The 24,282-nt window shown below is 39.4% G+C and overlaps 1 protein-coding gene across 1 annotated transcript in view; it reads left to right on the forward strand.

Annotated features, from left to right (window-relative positions):
- Positions 1-24,282, forward strand: part of LOC139723646 (dual specificity testis-specific protein kinase 2-like) — a 101,238-nt gene that overhangs the window by 59,459 nt on the left and 17,497 nt on the right. Inside the window, 2 exon segments of the mRNA XM_071634872.1 lie at positions 18,704-18,853; positions 19,836-19,912. Of these exon segments, the coding sequence (XP_071490973.1) occupies positions 18,704-18,853; positions 19,836-19,912 (227 nt within the window).

Below are 24,282 nucleotides of genomic sequence, written 5' to 3' on the forward strand. Positions count from 1 at the left end.
CAATGTTAATTTGAAAAAAATCATCAAAATACGGGCCAGTTTGTGATGACGGAGAACGAACTTTCATAAATCTAGAAGGACATAGTCCCTCAAATAGGCCTAAACGTAAATTTCGGAATTCTTACGAACATTTGAGCAGCGAAGTCGGATCGTTGGGGAGTTTATGTTTTCGTATGGTAGCGGAAAATCGCAAAGTGAGAAACGGGAAATTTTCGGAGTGGTCACTATACCATGGGGTCAAAACTTCAAGGTCACACAGAATTTGCAAGGGTCAACCGATTATCACCAAAATCTAATCGATTCTTTCCTGCCATTATCCAAACATCCCCATAACATTTCGTGCAAATCCGTTTACCCGTTCTCTTGTTATCTTGTACACAAACAAACAAACAAACAAACAAACAAACTAGAGAGGGGCCGTCAAAGGCGGCAGACCCACGCCTAAGTACAAAGTCGGGGTAAACATAATGTGCATTCGGTCATCTACCAGAATTCGGCCACTTAATTGCCAGTGTGCTTTATCACCAGCCAGTGAGTTCTACCAAAGATCGTACACTGAAGTGTACGATCTTTGGTTCTACAGTCACATCACACGCAAATCACATCATTACACATACGGTATTAACACTCATTCACGTACAGGAAAGTCCTTAAGTCTCCTCCAAAAATCCATCGAAAATCCCAAATTCCACCGTCAAAAGTGCAGAATCGGAACTTTTCCAAGCGCGCGCGAATTAAGTCCAGTTTTAAGAGTATTGTCTACGCGACGGGTCGCGGAAAAAGCGCTAAAAATCGAGAAATACACCGTTTTCTTGCGGGATATTTTGATTATAGCAAGCCGAGAGTGTGATGATATCAAAGGTCGTATGAGTGTACGATCTTTGATGGTATCCACAAAAGCAAAAAAGAAAAACAAAATTTACGTACCCCCTATGCCTAGGCAATTACCCCTATGATTAGTGTCTACGGGAATTATTCAATGCAAGGGTTGAATGCAAATGTCTACTGCACCAGTATTCGGCCACCAACGAGCGCCGCAACGTCCCCGGTGCAATTTTGCACCAACAGTGTAGAGCGCGATGCATTTTCAGCGGCCTTGCACACGCATTGACATTGAGCACGCATATCGTGCAGTGTGACTGCGACCGAGCAAAATGCTCCTCCAACGAAAAAAACAATCAATGTTAATTTGAAAAATCATCAAATATCAAAGGTCGTATGAGTGTACGATCTTTGATGGTATCCACAAAAGCAAAAAAGAAAAACAAAATTTACGTACCCCCTAGGCAATTACCCCTATGATTAGTGTCTACGGGAATTATTCAATGCAAGGGTTGAATGCAAATGTCTACTGCACCAGTATTCGGCCACCAACGAGCGCCGCAACGTCCCCGGTGCAATTTTGCACCAACAGTGTAGAGCGCGATGCATTTTCAGCGGCCTTGCACACGCATTGACATTGAGCACGCATATCGTGCAGTGTGACTGCGACCAAGCAAAATGCTCCTCCAACGAAAAAAACAATCAATGTTAATTTGAAAAATCATCAAAATACGGGCCAGTTTGTGATGACGGAGAACGAACTTTCATAAATCTAGAAGGACATAGTCCCTCAAATAGGCCTAAACGTAAATTTCGGAATTCTTACGAACATTTGAGCAGCGAAGTCGGATCGTTGGGGAGTTTATGTCTTCGTATGGTAGCGGAAAATCGCAAAGTGAGAAACGGGAAATTTTCGGAATGGTCACTATACCATGGGGTCAAAACTTCAAGGTCACACAGAATTTGCAAGGGTCAACCGATTATCACCAAAATCTAATCAATTCTTTCCTGTCATTATCCAAACATTCCCTGAACATTTCGTGCAAATCCGTTTACCCGTTCTCTTGTTATCTTGTACACAAACAAACAAACAAACAAACAAACAAACAAAACTAGAGAGGGGCCGTCAAAGGCGGCAGACCCACGCCTAAGTACAAAGTCGGGGTAAACATAATGTGCATTCGGTCATCTACCAGAATTCGGCCACTTAATTGCCAGTGTGCTTTATCACCAGCCAGTGAGTTCTACCAAAGATCGTACACTGAAGTGTACGATCTTTGGTTCTACAGTCACATCACACGCAAATCACATCATTACACATACGGTATTAATAACCGGGGGGCCAAAAGCTAAAAACAGAGGTCGAGTTGCACTCTCTCTACAAACTAAGTAGACCATGCTTATTTTCAAGTTTTTATTGTAACAAACAACATTCCACTGGTCTACCTCAAAAAATTTGTTGCGAAAGCCTCCAAATCCAAGATGGCGTCCAAGATGGCCGCCATATTTACTGAATTTGTTATTTAAATGATAGAATTTGATAGAAACATCAAATTTCAACAAATGTGATGTCATATGAAAGAGAATAAAATTATCTACAAGTTGATACCATTTTTGTGGGTTATTGTGATAAGTGGATTGAGATTTTAAGGAAAAAACACTCATTTTTTGATATTTTTCTGAAAAAAGGAAAATCATGAAAATGCTTGATTCAGCTTAAATCAAAGAAAGACTGAAGGATTATCTTGAAACATCTCAAGAATTTTGTTTGACATATATTTAATATTTCGAGAAAATTAGGGGTCAGTACCATTTTTGATTCAGGAGTTATAATGTCTCAAACTTGAAAACTCACTACGTAAGAATGGCCACTTTAGTTGTGACCAAGACCTTGTTGGTCATAAAAAAGTCTGCGCGCACCAAGACTACTACACGCACCACTGGCACTGGCGCTGGTAGCAGCGCCAGTAGTGCGTGTAGTAGTCTTGGCAAATGCAGACTTTTTCTTTGACAAACAAGGGTTTGTGCCTGCAAACTAACTTTTCTTATCAAGTGGTAGCTCAGGTGATACTGATCGCTATCATTTCAAAGTAGATTGTTCTGAAGCAGATGAGATGAAGCAAACAAAATTTCAAATAGAGGTAATAGCTTGAAACTTGGCACCAATCTTGTTATAGATAGTTTAAGCTCAAAAAAAAAATCAAGATGACAGCCATCAAAGTTGACATAGTGTATTGCGCCAAATTAAATGTATTATTTCGATTTTGATACAATTTTGTCTGTTGTGATATCTTAAATCGTCTAAGGTTTTTATGGACACATTTTTAAAACCAGTGATATTCTACTCTCCGAAAAAGAAAAAAAAAACAAATCGAGTGGAAGTTTTTACTTTTGATGTGAGGAGTGAATAACAGAAAACGGTGAATATAGAGTGAAATTGGAGTGACTTTTGAGTGAAAATGTTCATTTTCACTCATTTTAGAGTGACCTTAGGCAGGGCTCCACACTAACTTTTATTTTTGGTGGCCCAACGGCAAATATCCGACCTTTTTTGGTGGTTTTTGGTGGCCCCGGGCCACCGGACCAACGTTTGGTGTCGAGCCCTGCCTTTGAATAGGGATCACTCGTCACTCTTCGGGTGATCCCCGAGGTCACTCTAAAATAAATGAAAATGAACATTTTCACTCTCGAGTGATCCTGATATCTAATATGGGAAAGCATCTACCAATGGCATAAGTTCAGATCAATTGTGACACTATAACCCACATGAAATCAGCCCAAAAACAATGTAAGAAAAATCTGATAACACTAAATACAGTTTCAGCATGCTTATTTGTAAATGTGAATATACGGCACGAATAATCAATTTGGAACATTTTATTCGAACAATATACTGAAAAGTAATTTCCCACAACACATTAAAAGCAAAGTTCAGAAATTGCCGCCATGTCGGATTTTTTTTTTTTTTTTTTTTGGGGGGGGGGGTTCGGATCAGAAGGGCTTTCAAGGACATCTACGGATCAGACATTATTATACATATACCATCATCATTCACGTATCTACAACAGCAGAGTAACATACAAGTAAAAAGCATATACATGTAGTATCTTTGATACAGAAGCATTTCTGTTTTTATCAAAGATTGGGCCTTACCCAAACACTGGAATGAGCTCCACCCCCTCCCCCCCCCCCCCCCCAAAAAAAAAGACCCTCAATATGGTTTATACTATAGTACAATATCGTTCGGATGTATAGAAACATGTAATAGACAGAAAGATAAGAAGATTAAAAATATATATCAAATTATAAGTTATAAGTTGAGATTTAACTTTGACGCAACACACTTAAGGTATTGTTTGCCATTGGGAGAGATATCACATTCGATTTATATGTGCAGGTTAGTTGTATTACAAAACATTCTACCATGTAAAAAAAAATCATAATAAAGCCTAAAACATACGGAGATATCACCATTTCTTTTCAAGAAACCATAACCATGATAACTGTTAACAATTTAGTATTTGAATTTGAATTTGAATTTGAATTTAAATTTGAATTATATAAAAAAAAACATTCTTATCAGATCTATTTAGTACATCTAACAATATTTAGCATCAAATATACTGATTTAAGTTTGTGCATTAGTTGTTCTATCCCTAACTCACAGTTTAGAACTAGCTTGAGGAATTAAGTAAAGCTGGGTTTTTGTTTTACGTGCACTAATGGGAAATAATGCCTTGAACGACAACCTCGATTAATTACCGCCATCTTGATTTTGTGTGGATACTGTTTTTATCGCTAATTATTACACATTGGAAAAATTTGTGCCAAATTCCAAGCTCCTATCTCTTTTTGGAAAATACTTTCTGTTCAATCTTATCTGCCTCAGAACAATCTACTATGATGAAATGCTACAGTAATAGCGACCAGCGTCATCTACCACTTGGCATGAAAAGTTAGTTTGCATGCAGGTACTTGCAAGTCACTAGACCATTACAGTATTACATGTGACCATGTAAACACATTGTATGCAAACTTTATAATGCATGAATATAATTTTTTCAAGTTTTAGATGTTAACTTGTCAACAGTGTATGATATTGCCTGTAATTCCAGAAATATGAATTATGTCTCAATCTCAGTAAATCTCAATCTCAATCGCAGGTTTCAAAATAATTCTTCAGTTCTTCTTTGATAAATACTAAATCATGCATTTTTATATTTCTTCCTTTTTTCAAAAGAATATAAAAATATGGATCCCCCCCCCAAAAAAAAAGAGAAGCAAACAACCCCCCCCCCCCCCCCAAATTCATCACAATACACAGCTTAAGTGGTATCAACTTTTAGGAAGTTTTGCTCTCCTTCATATGACATCAAATTTGTTGCAATCCAATGTCTCTATGAAATGTTAAATTCAATAAAAATGGCGGCCCTATTGGACCGCATATGTACTTTGGAGGTTTTTGCAACAAATCTACTGAGGTGTACTTACGGAACATTGCTTAGTATGCTTAATATTATGTATGGTTTTGTTTATAGAGAGAGTGGAACTCGAAAAGTAAGCAAGATCTTGGATTTGACCATCTGTGACGTCTTTGGGAACAGATGCGTGCAAATATATATTATGTAAAATGGGATTTCAAGTTTGAGATATTATAACTCCTGAAGCAAATACAATACTGACCTCCAAATATTGATTATATGGGAAAGCTTTTAATTTCTGCATGGTTTTCATAAACATTTTTAATTTAATTTTTGTAACTTTTTGAGAAATATTCATGGTGCATTCTGAAAAATGTCTCCATAAAAACCTAAGATGGTTTGAAATAGCATTAAAATGTTCAGAATATATAAAAACAATATAAATAGACACCAAAACAGACAAAATTGTATAAAAATCGAAATGATACATTTACTTTGGCGCAATACACTATGTCAGCTTTGATGGCCTGCAATCTTGAATTTTTGAGTGATTGATCCAAATTTTGTTTTAAACTTTCTATAGCAAGGTTATTTCAAGCTTCTACCTCTATTTGAAAGATATTTTTTGCTTCATCTCATCTGCTTCAGAACAATCTACTTTGAAATAATAGCAATCAGCGTCACCTGAGCTACCACTTGGTATGAAAAGTTAGATTGCAGGCACAAACCCTTGTTTGTCAAAGAAAAAGTCTGCGTTTGCCAAGACTACTACACGCACCACTGCCTGCAGTGCCAGTGGTGCGTGTAGTAGTCTTGGCGCGCGCAGGCTTATTTTACGACCAACAAAGTCTTGTCACAACTAAAGTGGCAATTTTTACATAGTGAGTTTTCAAGTTTGAGACATTATAACTCCTGAACCGAAAACGGTACTGACCCCTAATTTCCTCCAAATATTAATTATATATCCAACAAAATTCTTGAGATGTTTCAAGATAATCCTTCAGTCTTTCTTTGATTTATGATGAATCAAGCATTTTCATGATTTTCCTTTTTTCAGAAAAATTTCAAAAAATTAGTGTTTTTTTCCTTAAAATCTCAATCCACTTATCACAATAACCCACAAAAATGGTATCAACTTGTAGAAAATTTTATTCTCTTTTATATGACATCAAATTTGTTGAAATCTGATGTTTCAATCAAATTCTATCTTTCAAATAACAAATTCAGTAAATATGGCGGCCATCTTGGACGCCATCTTGGATTTGGAGGCTTTCGCAACAAATTTTTTGAGGTAGACCAGTGGATTTGTGTTTGTTACAATAAAAACTTGAAAATAAGCGTGGTCTACTTAGTTTGTAGAGAGAGTGCAACTCACTCGTTAACCCATCCCCGTCACATCCCACATATTTCGTGGGTTTTATTATTTATGACCAAAAGAGGGCGTCCTATGACCTGAGACTTGGCCAGGAGCTGTAGAATGATTTTAGCCAATCACAGAGATCGTTACTGGGACTCTGAAAAATAATCTATGCATAGAAATCTATTTTAGAATGCCTCTTATTGGCCAAAACACCTACCAGGGGTTCGAGCCTGCTGAGAAACTAATCAATATTCATGTTTACAGCGCGCATGCATCTTTGTTGCTCCAGCAACGGCAGTGATTTCCTACGCGCGGTATCGTGTTATCGATAGCAGTTGAGACTTGTTGCCCGATACCTGTTTACTCACTGTGGTTACGAAGGTATTGCTGTGTCGCATTACGTTAGTGTGACATAAGTTCTGTAGGGTTTCGTCCATTTCTCTCATTTTTCTCTCTTTTGCTTTCATTTCACTCTATCCCTTTATTTTCAGAGTACAGCCGTACATCTGATCGTGTTGTGTTCCATTTTTTGTTGCGTGATTATTTCGTTTGCAGCAATTTGGAGGTGAGTTTTTGTTCGAATGTCGGTTGATTGATTGAACGTCGTTGTGTGTGTGTGACCATCGTACTTTTCGTGTAGCCTACTGTACTCGTTTCTACCTACCGTAAGTGTCTCCGCAGCAGCTCCGTCCTTCGTCATCAAGCTTCGTGTTTTCATCGTAGTATTTCTCATTGTAGTTTTTCTTCTCCTTTTTAGATTTCGGTGCAAGATATTCTGTATATTTTTTTCTACGGTAATTTGCCTTTGTTGTCGATCGTATTCGTGTTTTATTATTTTTCCACCTCCATTTCATTTTTGTGCTGCAATATGTCTGCGAGGTATGAATCGTATGCTGATGTGTTTGGTTTGAGTGACGAAGATGAGAGTGATTTTGAGGGTTTTGCGGTGGATGAGATCGGTGGGAATGACTCTAATGATGACAGTGATGTTGGTGAAAGTTCGAGTGATGATGGTGATGGTGTCATTGGTGATGATGATGAGAGTGACACTGACAGTGACACACAAGCTGACGCTCAGGAGTGGTCTAGAGACCTGCATTCTTTTTTGGCAAGGTCCTTTTCAGGACCTCCACCTGGACCGACAACAAAACTGAATGAAACGTCTACAGTGCTGGATTTTTTCTTCTTGTTGTTTCCTTTGACTTTGATCCAGCACTTGGTCCAGGAGACAAATCGGTATGCTGCACAAAAGCGGCAAGCCAACCCAAATCTCCCTAGGTGGCAGCCTGTGTCGGTGGAAGAAATGAAGTGTTACCTTGGTATTCGGCTGTACCTCAGCATAATGCCTCTCCCAGAAATGCGCTGGATGTGGAGCTCCGATGATGTTTTTGGCCATCTCCGTATCGCTAAGTTCATGTCTCGGAAACGTTTTGAAGGAATTAGCGTGAATTTTCATGCTAATGATCGAACTCAACACCGACCAAAAGAACATCCAAATCATGACAAGCTGCACTTGGTTAGACCGGTGTTGAATGAAGTTTTGGCAAACTGTGTGCAGCAATACAATCCTCACCAAAATTGTTCAGTTGATGAGGCCATGATTGCTTTCCGTGGCCGTCTCGGATTCCGCCAGTACATTCCAAGCAAGCCGACGAAGTATGGGATAAAGGTGTGGATGAGAGCTGACCCTGTGAATGGATACTGCAATGAGTTTCAGGTGTATGTTGGGAAAGAGAAGAGAAGAGGGCGTGAGAGAGGGTTGGCAGCACGTGTAGTGACTGAGATGACTGAACGGCTTCGGGGGAGACATCATGTGGTGAACATGGACAATTTTTTCACTACGATTGACCTGTTTGAGACCCTCCAGCAGAAGGGCACCCTTGCTCGAGGGACGGTTCGTCGCAACCGTCGAGGTTTGCCACATGCTGAACTTGCCGAGCCTAGGCTGAAAGTACAGGGTGAGTTCAATGTGCTCCAGCGTGGCCAGCTTTCAGCCTATGCTTGGCAGGACAAGCATCTTGTGAACCTGCTCTCTTCAGCCGATGATCCTACAGCACAGACAACTGTTGATCGAAAGCAGCGAGATGGGACTAAGAGGGTGGTCCCATGCCCTGTCGCTCTCCGTGAGTATAACAACTTCATGAGAGGAGTCGACCGAGCTGACCAGCTGAGGACGGAGTATCCAACCTTCCGTGCGAGTCGGCGGTGGTGGGTGTATGTCTTCTGGTTTCTCTTTGATGTGGCCGTAGCTAATGCATTCATTCTCATGAATGAATCTGAGGCCCATCAGAGGGAAACCAGAAGTGGACGCCCAAAACCGCTGACTCAGCTTGAGTTCCGGAAGCGTTTGGCAAAACTTCTCCTCAGCAGCCATGATGATGACGGTCGTGATGACCAGAATCATGGTGGTCATGCTCTTGGGAAGGGACCATCTCGGCGAGCGTGCCAGGCGTGCAAGAGAGAGAGGCGGCGTTGTGAGACCCGAACGTTCTGTGTGAGGTGTGAAGTGGTGATGTGCAGCAAATCCTTTGCTGCATATCATGGATGGTAGATGGTGCAGGAGAGAGCAGCGAGAGCATGAGGTGTAAGTGGTGATGTGTTTGCAGCATATGGGTGGTAGATAGTGTTTTAGTGTTCTGTTTTGTTTGAGAGTGGCATCTCACTGTGATCGATTTTCAGTTGTCAGTGCTGTCAGGATACCAAATAACGTTTCATTTCTGTTTGTAAATTTTTTATGGTAATTCATTGTAAAAGCAATGTAACATTTCAAACTGGACTTCCTTGAGGAAAAATTTATCAAACTGCTAACATGAAAACAAAAACTTCACATTACTCTGTTTTGTAATGTTTCTAATGTTCTAATTCACATATGAGCAATCACTGCAGGAATTTAACTTCCTATTTTCTTTTACCTTGTTCAGTTATTCAGGTTCACTTCAAAAATTAATTCAACTAAAAGCTAGACAATAAATTTGTATTAGGTCCAGTTTGAAATGTTAGCTTGTTTACTTGTTCATTGTATTCACAATTGTACATGTATAGTTATGATGTATGGAATGCTACAATAAAGAGAGCCTGCAGAGCAGGTGTTTTCCATGCTGTCCCTTTCATTTCCTTCTCTCTTTTTTCTTTGCCCTTGGATGAAAAAAAAAAAAAATCCTACTTTGCCATGTAAAGACAGAACACATAGCAACATCAAATATCATGACATTTGTAAATATTAGAACCTAATAAGCAAATGATAATGATTATGATAATTATAATAATAGTAATAATACTGTAATAATAATAGGTATAGTAATAATAATAGTTTTAATAATTTAGATAATAATGATTACAAAATAATTCTAATGGTATTTGGAAATAAAAGAAAAAAATAAATCAACTATTGTAATTCATGTTTGGACTATAAATGATTTCTTATGATATAAGATATTTCTTGTATTATATGAAATTATTTATAGTGCAAACATGAATTCTAATAGTTGACTTATATTTGTCCATATTATTATTAGCTCATTCAAATGTGCAAGTAGTACAACATAGTTTGATAATGATCAAGAGAAACCTGAAAACTATCGTGGTAAAAAGTGATATGACAGGTACTTCTGACAAAGACTGCTTCATCTGATAATGCCTGAATTTCTGTAAAAGAAAAACAGAGAAGGTAAGATTGTAAAATCAGTAATGCCACTGATAAAATCACATTGGCATACATTTACATCTCACAGGAACTGCAGTAGTTGTACGACTACATAACAGCTGATTACTTATGCATCGTTGCCATGATCGCGCGACGTAACTGCAAAAAGGAGCGTTGAATTTAGACTCGAATCAAGAACTCTTCATATTATTATTATATTTGTTATTCAAAAAGAGAGAAATTTTGGAAATGAAAACCCTCAAAAATATTTGCATTATGTTTCAAAAGTGTACAATAAATATATAAGTATTCATATTTACGATTCTATAAAAATCTGGAATTACCACCCAAATATGAAATAAAGGAAGGGCTTCTATCAAGGCAAATTTCGCCCCAAGAATCTGTAGCACACCGTATCTGGTGCATTCCTTGCGTTCTTTGCCACATGACAAAAAGCACCTTCACTTCATGCAGTACGCGTTCTACAGTACAGTACACACGCTGTTGTATTGGTAGCTGTATGAAGTTCACCGATCTCATTCTTGATCTCGTCGTGCGAGGAAAACTCAGAAATACTATTCTCAAACTCAGCCAAACGTGAACTGGGAATCTACATTAGAGTGTTGAGACCGTTTGCCGATCGTTTTAGTGGATTTTGATTTCGCTATTCGTTTTAGCTTTCGAAAGTGTGGCTTTTTTACATCGGATTCCTTTGTACCATGCCACGTTTTCGTTTTTCCGAAGCAGCATAAACCACGTGTTTACAACTGCGTCACATGTACGGTCTTTGTTTTCCCACGCTATCGCGATCGAAGATTGAGAGAGAGCGATAACTCGTGTGGTTGGAGACATGCGGATTTCTGCACAGGGTGAATGAATAGTCAAACGTATCGTGATTGTATTACAAATCTTTTTTGTGTGTCTCTGAAAGTTTGAAATATGTTATCTAAGCATAAATATATCGTGATTCATTCATAAAATAGATTAGCAATCGCAAAAAATCTCTTTTATTAGAGTTACTTCATGATGTTGCAAAACAAAACCCCCGTGACTGAATGGAATGTCCCACAGTTGTCTCCGAGGGAGTCGAGGACATTGTGGACGCTTCGATTTACGTATGGGTAATGTGTGATAACAACGGGGTTGAAATGAAGAGGAAATACGAAAAAAATACACACAAACGTAACATTTCTTTCAGAATTCATACAGTTTATTATTTTCTTTCACATAATTCACACAAACTAGCGCTGTATTGAGTCAACTAAGTGCACATTCGCTCGAGTGTACACGCATCAACCCTCCTGCCTAGTGGGAATGACACAGGCATTTTTTCAATGACGTATGAATGCCCTTCGCGTGTAGATCGCGCCGTAGGGAAGATTGCGCCCAAGTTCACTGCCAACTTACTAGACAGGCACAAACTTACAGATTACACAGAGGCCCGTACGTGGATGGGTTAAGTAAGCGACTTTTTGGGGTTTGGCCCTCCGGTTATAACACTCATTCACGTACAGAAAAAGTCCTTAAGTCTCCTCCAAAAATCCATCGAAAATCCCAAATTCCACCGTCAAAAGTGCAGAATCGGAACTTTTCCAAGCGCGCGCGAATTAAGTCCAGTTTTAAGAGTATTGTCTACGCGATGGGTCGCGGAAAAAGCGCTAAAAATCGAGAAATACGCCGTTTTCTTGCGGGATATTTGGATTATAGCAAGCCGAGAGTGTGATGATATCAAAGGTCGTATGAGTGTAAGATCTTTGATGGTATCCACAAAAGCGCAAAAGAAAAACAAAATTTACGTACCCCCTAGGCAATTACCCCTATGATTAGTGTCTAAGGGAATTATTCAATGCAGGGGTTGAATGCAAATGTCTACTGCACCAGTATTCGGCCACCACGAGCGCCGCAACGTCCCCGATGCAATTTTGCACCAACAGTGTAGAGCGCGATGCATTTTCAGCGGCCTTGCACACGCATTGACATTGAGCGCGCATATCGTGCAGTGTGACTGCGACCGAGCAAATGCTCCTCCAACGAAAAAAACAATCAATGTTAATTTGAAAAAAATCATCAAAATACGGGCCAGTTTGTGATGACGGAGAACGAACTTTCATAAATCTAGAAGGACATAGTCCCTCAAATAGGCCTAAACGTAAATTTCGGAATTCTTACGAACATTTGAGCAGCGAAGTCGGATCGTTGGGGAGTTTATGTTTTCGTATGGTAGCGGAAAATCGCAAAGTGAGAAACGGGAAATTTTCGGAGTGGTCACTATACCATGGGGTCAAAACTTCAAGGTCACACAGAATTTGCAAGGGTCAACCGATTATCACCAAAATCTAATCGATTCTTTCCTGCCATTATCCAAACATCCCCATAACATTTCGTGCAAATCCGTTTACCCGTTCTCTTGTTATCTTGTACACAAACAAACAAACAAACAAACAAACAAACAAACTAGAGAGGGGCCGTCAAAGGCGGCAGACCCACGCCTAAGTACAAAGTCGGGGTAAACATAATGTGCATTCGGTCATCTACCAGAATTCGGCCACTTAATTGCCAGTGTGCTTTATCACCAGCCAGTGAGTTCTACCAAAGATCGTACACTGAAGTGTACGATCTTTGGTTCTACAGTCACATCACACGCAAATCACATCATTACACATACGGTATTAACACTCATTCACGTACAGGAAAGTCCTTAAGTCTCCTCCAAAAATCCATCGAAAATCCCAAATTCCACCGTCAAAAGTGCAGAATCGGAACTTTTCCAAGCGCGCGCGAATTAAGTCCAGTTTTAAGAGTATTGTCTACGCGACGGGTCGCGGAAAAAGCGCTAAAAATCGAGAAATACGCCGTTTTCTTGCGGGATATTTTGATTATAGCAAGCCGAGAGTGTGATGATATCAAAGGTCGTATGAGTGTACGATCTTTGATGGTATCCACAAAAGCAAAAAAGAAAAACAAAATTTACGTACCCCCTATGCCTAGGCAATTACCCCTATGATTAGTGTCTACGGGAATTATTCAATGCAAGGGTTGAATGCAAATGTCTACTGCACCAGTATTCGGCCACCAACGAGCGCCGCAACGTCCCCGGTGCAATTTTGCACCAACAGTGTAGAGCGCGATGCATTTTCAGCGGCCTTGCACACGCATTGACATTGAGCACGCATATCGTGCAGTGTGACTGCGACCGAGCAAAATGCTCCTCCAACGAAAAAAACAATCAATGTTAATTTGAAAAATCATCAAATATCAAAGGTCGTATGAGTGTACGATCTTTGATGGTATCCACAAAAGCAAAAAAGAAAAACAAAATTTACGTATCCCCTAGGCAATTACCCCTATGATTAGTGTCTACGGGAATTATTCAATGCAAGGGTTGAATGCAAATGTCTACTGCACCAGTATTCGGCCACCAACGAGCGCCGCAACGTCCCCGGTGCAATTTTGCACCAACAGTGTAGAGCGCGATGCATTTTCAGCGGCCTTGCACACGCATTGACATTGAGCACGCATATTGTGCAGTGTGACTGCGACCGAGCAAAATGCTCCTCCAACGAAAAAAACAATCAATGTTAATTTGAAAAATCATCAAAATACGGGCCAGTTTGTGATGACGGAGAACGAACTTTCATAAATCTAGAAGGACATAGTCCCTCAAATAGGCCTAAACGTAAATTTCGGAATTCTTACGAACATTTGAGCAGCGAAGTCGGATCGTTGGGGAGTTTATGTCTTCGTATGGTAGCGGAAAATCGCAAAGTGAGAAACGGGAAATTTTCGGAATGGTCACTATACCATGGGGTCAAAACTTCAAGGTCACACAGAATTTGCAAGGGTCAACCGATTATCACCAAAATCTAATCGATTCTTTCCTGTCATTATCCAAACATTCCCTGAACATTTCGTGCAAATCCGTTTACCCGTTCTCTTGTTATCTTGTACACAAACAAACAAACAAACAAACAAAAAAACAAAAAAACAAACAAACTAGAGAGGGGCCGTCAAAGGCGGCAGACCCACGCCTAAGTACAAAGTCGGGGTAAACATAATGTGCATTCGGTCATCTACCAGAATTCGGCCACTTAATTGCCAGTGTGCTTTATCACCAGCCAGTGAGTTCTACCAAAGATCGTACACTGAAGTGTACGATCTTTGGTTCTACAGTCACATCACACGCAAATCACATAATTACACATACGGTATTAACACTCATTCACGTACAGGAAAGTCCTTAAGTCTCCTCCAAAAATCCATCAAAAATCCCAAATTCCACCGTCAAAAGTGCAGAATCGGAACTTTTCCAAGCGCGCGCGAATTAAGTCCAGTTTTAAGAGTATTGTCTACGCGACGGGTCGCGGAAAAAGCGCTAAAAATCGAGAAATACGCCGTTTTCTTGCGGGATATTTTGATTATAGCAAGCCGAGAGTGTGATGATATCAAAGGTCGTATGAGTGTACGATCTTTGATGGTATCCACAAAAGCAAAAAAGAAAAACAAAATTTACGTACCCCCTAGGCAATTACCCCTATGATTAGTGTCTACGGGAATTATTCAATGCAAGGGTTGAATGCAAATGTCTACTGCACCAGTATTCGGCCACCAACGAGCGCGGCAACGTCCCCGGTGCAATTTTGCACCAACAGTGTAGAGCGCGATGCATTTTCAGCGGCCTTGCACACGCATTGACATTGAGCACGCATATCGTGCAGTGTGACTGCGACCGAGCAAAATGCTCCTCCAACGAAAAAAACAATCAATGTTAATTTGAAAAATCATCAAATATCAAAGGTCGTATGAGTGTACGATCTTTGATGGTATCCACAAAAGCAAAAAAGAAAAACAAAATTTACGTACCCCCTAGGCAATTACCCCTATGATTAGTGTCTACGGGAATTATTCAATGCAAGGGTTGAATGCAAATGTCTACTGCACCAGTATTCGGCCACCAAACGAGCGCCGCAACGTCCCCGGTGCAATTTTGCACCAACAGTGTAGAGCGCGATGCATTTTCAGCGGCCTTGCACACGCATTGACATTGAGCACGCATATCGTGCAGTGTGACTGCGACCGAGCAAAATGCTCCTCCAACGAAAAAAACAATCAATGTTAATTTGAAAAATCATCAAAATACGGGCCAGTTTGTGATGACGGAGAACGAACTTTCATAAATCTAGAAGGACATAGTCCCTCAAATAGGCCTAAACGTAAATTTCGGAATTCTTACGAACATTTGAGCAGCGAAGTCGGATCGTTGGGGAGTTTATGTCTTCGTATGGTAGCGGAAAATCGCAAAGTGAGAAACGGGAAATTTTCGGAATGGTCACTATACCATGGGGTCAAAACTTCAAGGTCACACAGAATTTGCAAGGGTCAACCGATTATCACCAAAATCTAATCGATTCTTTCCTGTCATTATCCAAACATTCCCTGAACATTTCGTGCAAATCCGTTTACCCGTTCTCTTGTTATCTTGTACACAAACAAACAAACAAACAAACAAACAAACAAACATACAAACAAACAAACAAACAAACAAACAAACAAACAAAAAAACAAACAAACAAACAAACAAACATACGGAACCCTTTACATAACCTCCTGCCGATTTTCATCGGCGTGGGTAACAAACAAACAAACAAACAAACAAACATACGGAACCCTTTACATAACCCCCTGCCGATTTTCATCGGCGTGGGTAAAAACAAAAAACAAACAAACAAACAAACAAACAAACAAACATACGGAACCCTTTACATAACCCCCTGCCGATTTTCATCGGCGTGGGTAACAACACTCACTGCTGGTGTCTACAACATTCATAGACAAGGGTTTGAAGTGTTTAATTATACCAGGGGCACCTCCCTGGTTATACAGTGTGTATGTGCATGTACAATAGGCGTTTTCACATCAGCCCGATGTTTCGAAATAGCGCGCTATTTGATAATGTGAACACAAATTAACGCGCTTATTGTATCGCTCTGATTGAGAAAATTTCTCAAGTCCAACTCAGGAAATTTCTGAAATAGCGGGATAGTAGCGCGCTATTTGATAATGTGAAAACGACTCGAGAAATTAGCACAATGCATCCCATTATGCCTAGCGTGTGTGACCCGATCGATCAAGGCAAACTGCACATAAATCACGAGGAATTTTTGAGAGGGCACACCCATTACTTATGCTGTTTGCACATACTCAGCTGTCGAATTAGCTCGACAAAAATTTGGGCTGATTCTCTTTGGGCTGATGTGAATAAGAAATGAAATAGCGCGCTAACTCGCAATCGCGAAAAATTTCTCGAGCTTGGATTTTTATCGGGCTGATGTGAAAACGCCTAACGGTTCCTCCGACCATCTCTTTTGTGTGTCTGTTTCTAAAGTGTGCAAATAATTTATGACTTTTGATGCCTGAAGTTGTGTACATTGTAGTGCCTTATTCAGACCCAGGCTATTATACATGTAAGTATGTTCCAACATCAGTTCGTGATCTCAGTATAGACAGTATGCTTTGTGATGATGACAGTTCATGTCTCTTTACTGTACAACGTGTAGACGTCTGCGTGGCTGCATCCAATGAGAGCAATCTTGAGGAGACGCGAAGGCTGAACGTTTGTAGAGTTCATCGTGGATAGCATTTATAACACAAACAAATAAACCAACCTGGAGAAATGTCATCCACCAAAATAGCACCAGCTACAAGCACTGTAAATGCTCCCAAAGAATGTTGTTTTTGCAAAAACAACCTAGTTATTCTACAATGATCATATTGAAACATACTACTGTTTTCAGAAGTGCTTTGCAATGCTTTTATGTGCTCCGCATGCATAGATTGAAGTAAGATTGACTGCATCATATAGGTACTGAAATAAAAGAGAAGTCTCGATCAACCACAACTCTACGCAGTCATTAAGAGTTCAAAGGGATCCTTGGTGTGTTTTTCCAAGTAGTAGGAGATCAAGACTGAGTTGTAAATTTGCAAATTGCTTGCAGTGACATCCTGTGAACTCTTTTTCCGAGTATCGAAGGTATAAAAGACAAAACCAAAAGTGATGAATGGTCAGCGGCACTGACCAGAAGCATGTTGTATTGTGGTATGAACTATTTTTCTTCACCACGGTCCAATGGACATTACTGTTCCTGGGAACTCGGGATGGACAGGGAGTATCTTTGTGGTTAGCTTTTCCTATCTTTCCCTGTCTGGAGATTAACCAATAGAGATTACATTTCATTGGTACACTAAAACTTAAAAGCTGTCTTTGTCAATATGTGCTTTCTCAGTGAATTCTCCTTTTTTGGGTCTTTGCGTACTCAACCAGTGATGTAACAATGTTTTCATTTAAAACAGAATCTGCTGTATGGATGCATGATGTTGTTACTTTGATAGGGATGTTTGCTACAGTATCACACTATTTATTTCAAGATTTAAAAAGGGTCTCATCTGTCGTATAGCATTCCGACATGATGTGAAAGGGACTTGGCCATAAGGAGATATTCTGCTTTAAGGGCAGACCATAATTCTTAGTAGAAGAAGGGCTCAAAATTCATCTCACACCTTTTTGAATATGCTTGGAATGCATCAAAGGGTCTTCCAAGAAACTTGTGTGGCTGATGCAAGATCAAAACGGTAAAATAATTTCAGTACAGTTAAGACCGAAATATGCCAAAGAGAGTCATTTTAATGTGCATATTGTGTAAAATTTGGTGTCGTGCTTGATTAAAATTGAAGAAAAAAGTAAATTCTTTCATTGATTTATTCTGCGTTGTTTGTTGACTTACAATTTTATTCTCCTATGTGTCAGTATTTATTCTTCTATGTGTGCCAAGATTTCGCTCTGATTGTCACAAGTGCAGCCCAATCGTATCCTCTGTACTTGAATGGAACAGGCTAGATCATTCAATTAGATCAGCTTCTTCCATATATTCATTTAAGAGATTGTTTAAGCAAAGTTGCTATTTGTAAGTAACACACGAAATTCATTCTGGGCTTTATCATTCCTGTATAATAGCGTTTTTAATTGTTATTTCGGCATTCTGGTGAACTCTTGCTGTGGCATGTACTTTTTATGTTATTTTGCAATGTACAGTATGCTGGTATGTATCTACACTGTATTATGTCATCTTCTGTATATACGTTTTGCTATTCAATGTACATACAATTGTATGTTCATCAATATTATTCAGGGCTCCATGGAAGACCACTATTTATTGGTGAATGGACTACCCTGACAAAAGATTAGAAATAAATAAATAAATAAATAAATAAATAAAAGTATTTGTACCGTCTGTTTATTGTGTTTGTTTCATGCAATGTCTTTTTATTGCGTCATTCATGTTTTCATGCTTTCATCTACGTTCAGTGTACACTGCAAACTACAGGTTCATTAGCTTGGAAAGTGTAAGATTAAAAAAAAAGACACTATAAAAGCATGTGGTTTCTCTATTTTTGTTCTTGCAGTACATCAATGGAGGGACGTTGACAGGGTTGCTGTGTGACAGCCAGGTCTACTTGTCGTGGCCCATTAGGATCGGCCTGGCAACGGACATCTCCGGCGCCATGGCTCACCTGCACAAGAAGTGTATCATGCACAGGGACCTCACCTCATCCGTAAGTACAGTAGACTCTGGTTATAATGAAGTCTTCGGGACTGGCAATTTTCTTGCGTTATAACGAAATTTCGTCATAACCGAACAAATAAACAATAAAGAACAAAGAGTGGATAATTTTCCGGCCTGAATTTTTACTTCGTTGTAACCAGAATTTCGTTATAACTGTGTTCTTTATAACAGGATTGCACTGTTATTATAGGGGGTGTGGCGAAAAAGAACTGTTGGAGTCGCCTTGGTTACAGAGCAAAATTTAGTTTCTCCAGACCAGTGTGGGGTAGATACACTTGTACAAGTAGTTTTCTGCTTGAATCATGCTATTTTTATTGTAAAATATATGTGCAGTTCATAATGCATTTGCCCATGCTCTTTGAGAAAAAGGCTCTATGGTATGAGAATAAATTTTCTTTTGAGCTGGTGTCTATGAATTATCATTGTAATGAGTACAGTTTTGATTTTAAGTATTGCCGGTATTGTCATCACTGGAGTAAAATAATTGTTATTGCAGCTGTTGTCCCGCACCAATCAAGAGGATGATGTCATCATAATTACCTAGACGTTATGCTGTATATTCTGTAAATGTATAAACTGTCAAGAAAGAAACCTAGTAAAAACAGGAGGTTTGCACCGCGATTCACTCTAAAAAAATGTCAGTGTTGAGATGGAATTGCTTAATACACATTTCACCAATCTAATTCTTTATTAAAGAAAACAAATTTTGGTGTTTTTGTTGTTGTCTACTTTGTCTACTTTCTTTTTGTTAACTCTCTCTTGGAAATTTGGAAGGATGGAGCACTTATTCCTGAGGTCTTATAATTGATGGATTGTGTTAATAACAATGAAATTCATTTTTGATATGTTCAATGACTCTTCTTTATCCCTCAAGCATTATTACAGTTGTTCAAGTTCATGTGAAATGCTGAGATATTTGTCTAAAGCCTAGTTTCTGTATTTCATTTTTTAAATTTCTTTGTGTCTTAAAGAATGTGCTGATCAAGAGAGTCGGTCTGGACAGGCGAGCTGTGATCTGTGACTTGGGCCTCTCTTGTCGGTTTCCACGGTGAGATGTCGAGGATGTTTGTCAAACCCCGCTATAAACAGGGCAGGGGCCTAGATGAACAAATTTTATCCTGAAGCATGCAGTACACTTGTAACTACATTGCATGTTATGCTGGCTGCCACTCAATCTCAAACATACAGACTGAAGTATAACTACAATTTGAGCTGATGTTAGATGCAGTCAGTTAAAGAATTGATCATATGGACAGATATGGTCCATTACTTGTTTTATAACTATTGACAATGATATCATTGTTCATGGTAACAGTAAAAAGAACAAACTTCTCTTGATATGTCAGGGGACCTGCACACACAGGCATGATCATGTGGGACTACTGACTATAAATCAAAATAGTGAAGTTTCATTGATAAAGACCCTCCGCAGATACCCAGCCTTCCTCACAGATTCTTGCAATGTTACAAACATTCTGTTGTCATAATGTCGCCATATGTGAGTATGCACATTGGAAATTACTACAAATAAAGACTGAGATATCTAAGTCAGATATTTGTCTGTATTTGGCTATCCGTAATGCAAATGCTGCATATTGTACATTTTTACAACATAACACAATGCAGGAATATATGAGGATGTTGCCAAAAACAAAAAACAAAATTATACAAGCATGCAAACTATATGACTTGGTCTGTCCCTGAGTCAATGTTTTTAATCTTTACTGCCCAATTTGCCCATGTGACCAGAAGTGATGTGACTATTGATGAATATCTGGACAAAAAAAAAAAAAAGGGAAGGAAGCTGTAAGTTTGTCATGGATTTTTATCGTACAAATATTTCAAAGTGTCCATCAAAATGTGCACGCCCGGAACATGAAGAGAGCTATTAAACGTACAGCTGTATTTGATTTCCCTTTTTGTCGACGAAACAATGGAATTAAATGAACCAAACCGGGTTAGCGTGCAAAATAAACAGCCCAATTTTGGTGGGGAGAGAGGAAACGGCACAAAAGGGAGAAATGGCATAGAATCAAAGCTGTAAAGTTAAACAAGCTTTTTTTGAGGTCACTGATCTCGTAGTTGGGAGTGCAAGTACCTGTGGTCTGACGCAAAATGGTCATTTAGTTGATAGTGGTGACAATGACCGAGTTGTCAGGGAATTACCCTTTCTTGCCGATTGTTCTTCAGTACTGTCTTTTCTTTATCTGTGTGTTTGTGGGGGGGGGGGGGGGTTGGGTGGTTGTCCCACATCCCTTTTTTTTCTCTCTGAAAAGCCAAAATTTAGATTGTCTTGCCATGTGCAGTCTGTGTCAAAACAGCTGACATCCTCTAATGTACAAAGCATGAGTCACATTCAATGCATACATGTAGTTTTCTCTTTGTGTGATATATTCCTCTACCAATTTTCTAGCAACTCCTATTCTTGCTGATTGGGTGCTGTGTGTGTGTTTTAAGTCCTATCATTAGGTGATACGGTTATCGCCAAATTACAATTTATCTATACTCAATTTCAGTAAGTATAGTTACAATATAGTGGCATATTTCGTCCAGGTATAAATCACATTGTCATGTAAACACACACACTCGCTATATTTCCCTTTGTTTTGTATTGGATGCTTCATTGCTTTTACTGCTGGAAAATTTCACAGGCTTGTAGCTGTAAGAGCTCTTCAAACTGATCATACATTAATGACAAGATAAGATATAGCAATTTTGGTTGTGCAAATAAGGGTCAAAGTTCATATTTGAAAAGACCAATGTTAAACTCAAGATGATCTTTGAAACACTTTATTGTCATGTTTCACTTTGTTCGTGTCAAGGACGACATGGTACAGATACACTGTACTAAGAAATCCTGTTAATCAACTTAGGCCTTCTCTCACACGCAGACACACGCACGGGATCTCCATATGGTTTGCATGATAGAAACAATTTGATCTGAATTATGCACGTCCAAAAAAAATCGACTTCACGCACATATATTATACAACTTTAAGCCGATTTATTACATCGTTTTCATTGTCGATCACGGGTGACCGATATAAGATGACCCCCAGCGTATCACCTAACTCGTCTTTTAAGTGACGAGTTTCATGTCTCATTTCTGTTGTGTTCTGTGTGTGTCTCTCTTAACATGAGCTCAAAATTGCCATACAAATATGTTTTGAGAAGAATAATAGTAGCTGGTTTTAATATACATATAGCAAATTCAGACTTCTGAAGAATTTCAATGTCCTTTACAGGCTCTTCTTACCCTGGTTACTGTAGATACATTACCTCCAACCATCTCTGACAGTGCTCACTCTCCACTCCCTTGGGAACATTCCAGCCAGTCGCCACGGGGAGGGGGAAGAGGACGAGGAGGAAGGGGGTGTGGGGTTTCGGTGTGATATCAGAGACATAATTAAACACGGAATTCAATAGTGTTATTCTCTCTTTATTTGGTGAATGTTATGTGGCGGTAGCTGTAATTCTTCTGTTTAATAGGTATGTTCTGTGGCGGGGCTACGTGCTTGGCGAGTGATTTTTGGGATTATTGGGGAAGTCCACCCTGACGGATTTTGGTCGGAGCCATTGCTCATATCCTGGATATAACATTATTCATACCTATTCCAGCTGATCCGCAGTGGGAGAAATATCAAGGTCTAATGAGCAATCTCTTCAATGTGTACACAGTATATGTTGTACATATGTGTTTCCTTTGCGGCATTGTGCAATCGGTTTCGGCCATTGCATGATACTAGACCTACCAGAGGAAACTCTGGGAAGACTTAATGTAAAACACTTTCTCTGTTGGCAGTATTTTTAGTATGAATTATTAAAAGGGTTTGGTAGGATTCTGGAGTGCGCTGCAGAATATTTAGAGTTGCCATGTCTACCTGATTCTGCAGAAGAATTCATGAAATACTCAGGACTAGTGTTTAATCGGTTAAAGTGAATATTCCGCAACGAAAACAAGCAAATACACACACGTAAGAATAGCATCGCACTCAAATAAAAGAGGATGTGTATAGGCCTACTAGACTTCATGTGACACCCATCAATGAATACTGAAAATTACCAAAGGACTCGGAACCAAACCAGAGATACGTGGTTTCCCATAATTGCTGGGAAAAAGAATATCATAGGGCAGTCTTTTATACCATGTGGTAAATGAGGCTGGTGGTGATGAACTACAGACTGAAAATCATTTTTGCAATTTCTCTCAGAATGAGTAACCCAAAAGTTGTACATTTGATTGAAACAAAAATACAACTGTAAATAGCAGGATGCAGTAAGAACCGGAAATGAGCCTGATGAAACTGAAGTAAAGTCAAACTGCAATGATAGAAGCAGTTTCATTGGACAGAAGCAACAGAGAGATGTGCGTTTCTACTCTGAATCTGTTAAATGTTTGTATCTGGGCATATGGTCCTTTTTTTTTCCGTAGTGTAGTTAATAGCACTGTCACAGGCTTGCCTTCAGATTGTGAGGATTTAGCTCTTCCAAAGGTGAACCCTTCATTTTTGGCTCACTCATCCTTCATTGATTGTGGCAATCTTCTTATCCCAAAACACCCAATGGCGGAGCAGTGTCACAACATCACTATTTTGCATGTTTCAAACATAGAGCGTGGCTTCGTCTACATAAGTTTATTGACCTTGCATATCTTTGGGTTTGTACCTTTACATTGTAATTGAGGTGTGACCCGTTTTGATTGTGTTACGGATCAAGTCTGTTGCATGCCAATACTCACTAATTCTGTCCTTGTCGAGAGAATTTTCCAACATGATCAGATGTCAATACCAGCACATACACAGAGTGAATTTGAAAACAAAACAAAAGCAGAACAAAACAAAACAAAAAACACACGCACACAAAAAGAACAAAACCAAACATCACTGATAGATATCACAGTAGCATGCAGTTCAAGCTCGCAGTTGAATTGAAGCAAGGTTGCAAGTTTGACGAGGTTTCGGTTACTTGGGGTGAACAAAACTTTCTTGAAAATAATGCTAATTGCTTCTGGCAAGTACACCCATGAAGTGGAGGGGGTTAGAATACCACAGCAACATGGAAACATATACAATGTAAATGAGACTCGTGCTTCTACTAGGCATCAGGGGAAAGTGAGAGTTCGGTTGATTGACGACGACAGAGTTTTAGTGATATTTTCATGGACGGGAGGGAGTGCATATGGAGACATACAGGCACATTTAACATACCAACATGTACCTGGTATGTAGCAGAGAAGAAAAGGCTGGGCGAGAAACTGAAGAATGAGATTAGAATGAGTGTGTGGAAATATGCATGAGTGGAGGATAGAAAGAGGGAGAGATGGACTGATGGGTGGACAGAGGAAAAGTAGGAGACAGTATGTTGAAGGCCATTCATATCATAATATGTGCCACATACAGAGCTATAGGGTGAGAGTGA

This window comes from Diadema antillarum, unplaced genomic scaffold (assembly GCF_040938485.1).
Source record: "Diadema antillarum isolate AM-2024a unplaced genomic scaffold, OU_Dant_1.0 scf00000197, whole genome shotgun sequence".
Classification (NCBI taxonomy): domain Eukaryota; kingdom Metazoa; phylum Echinodermata; class Echinoidea; order Diadematoida; family Diadematidae; genus Diadema; species Diadema antillarum.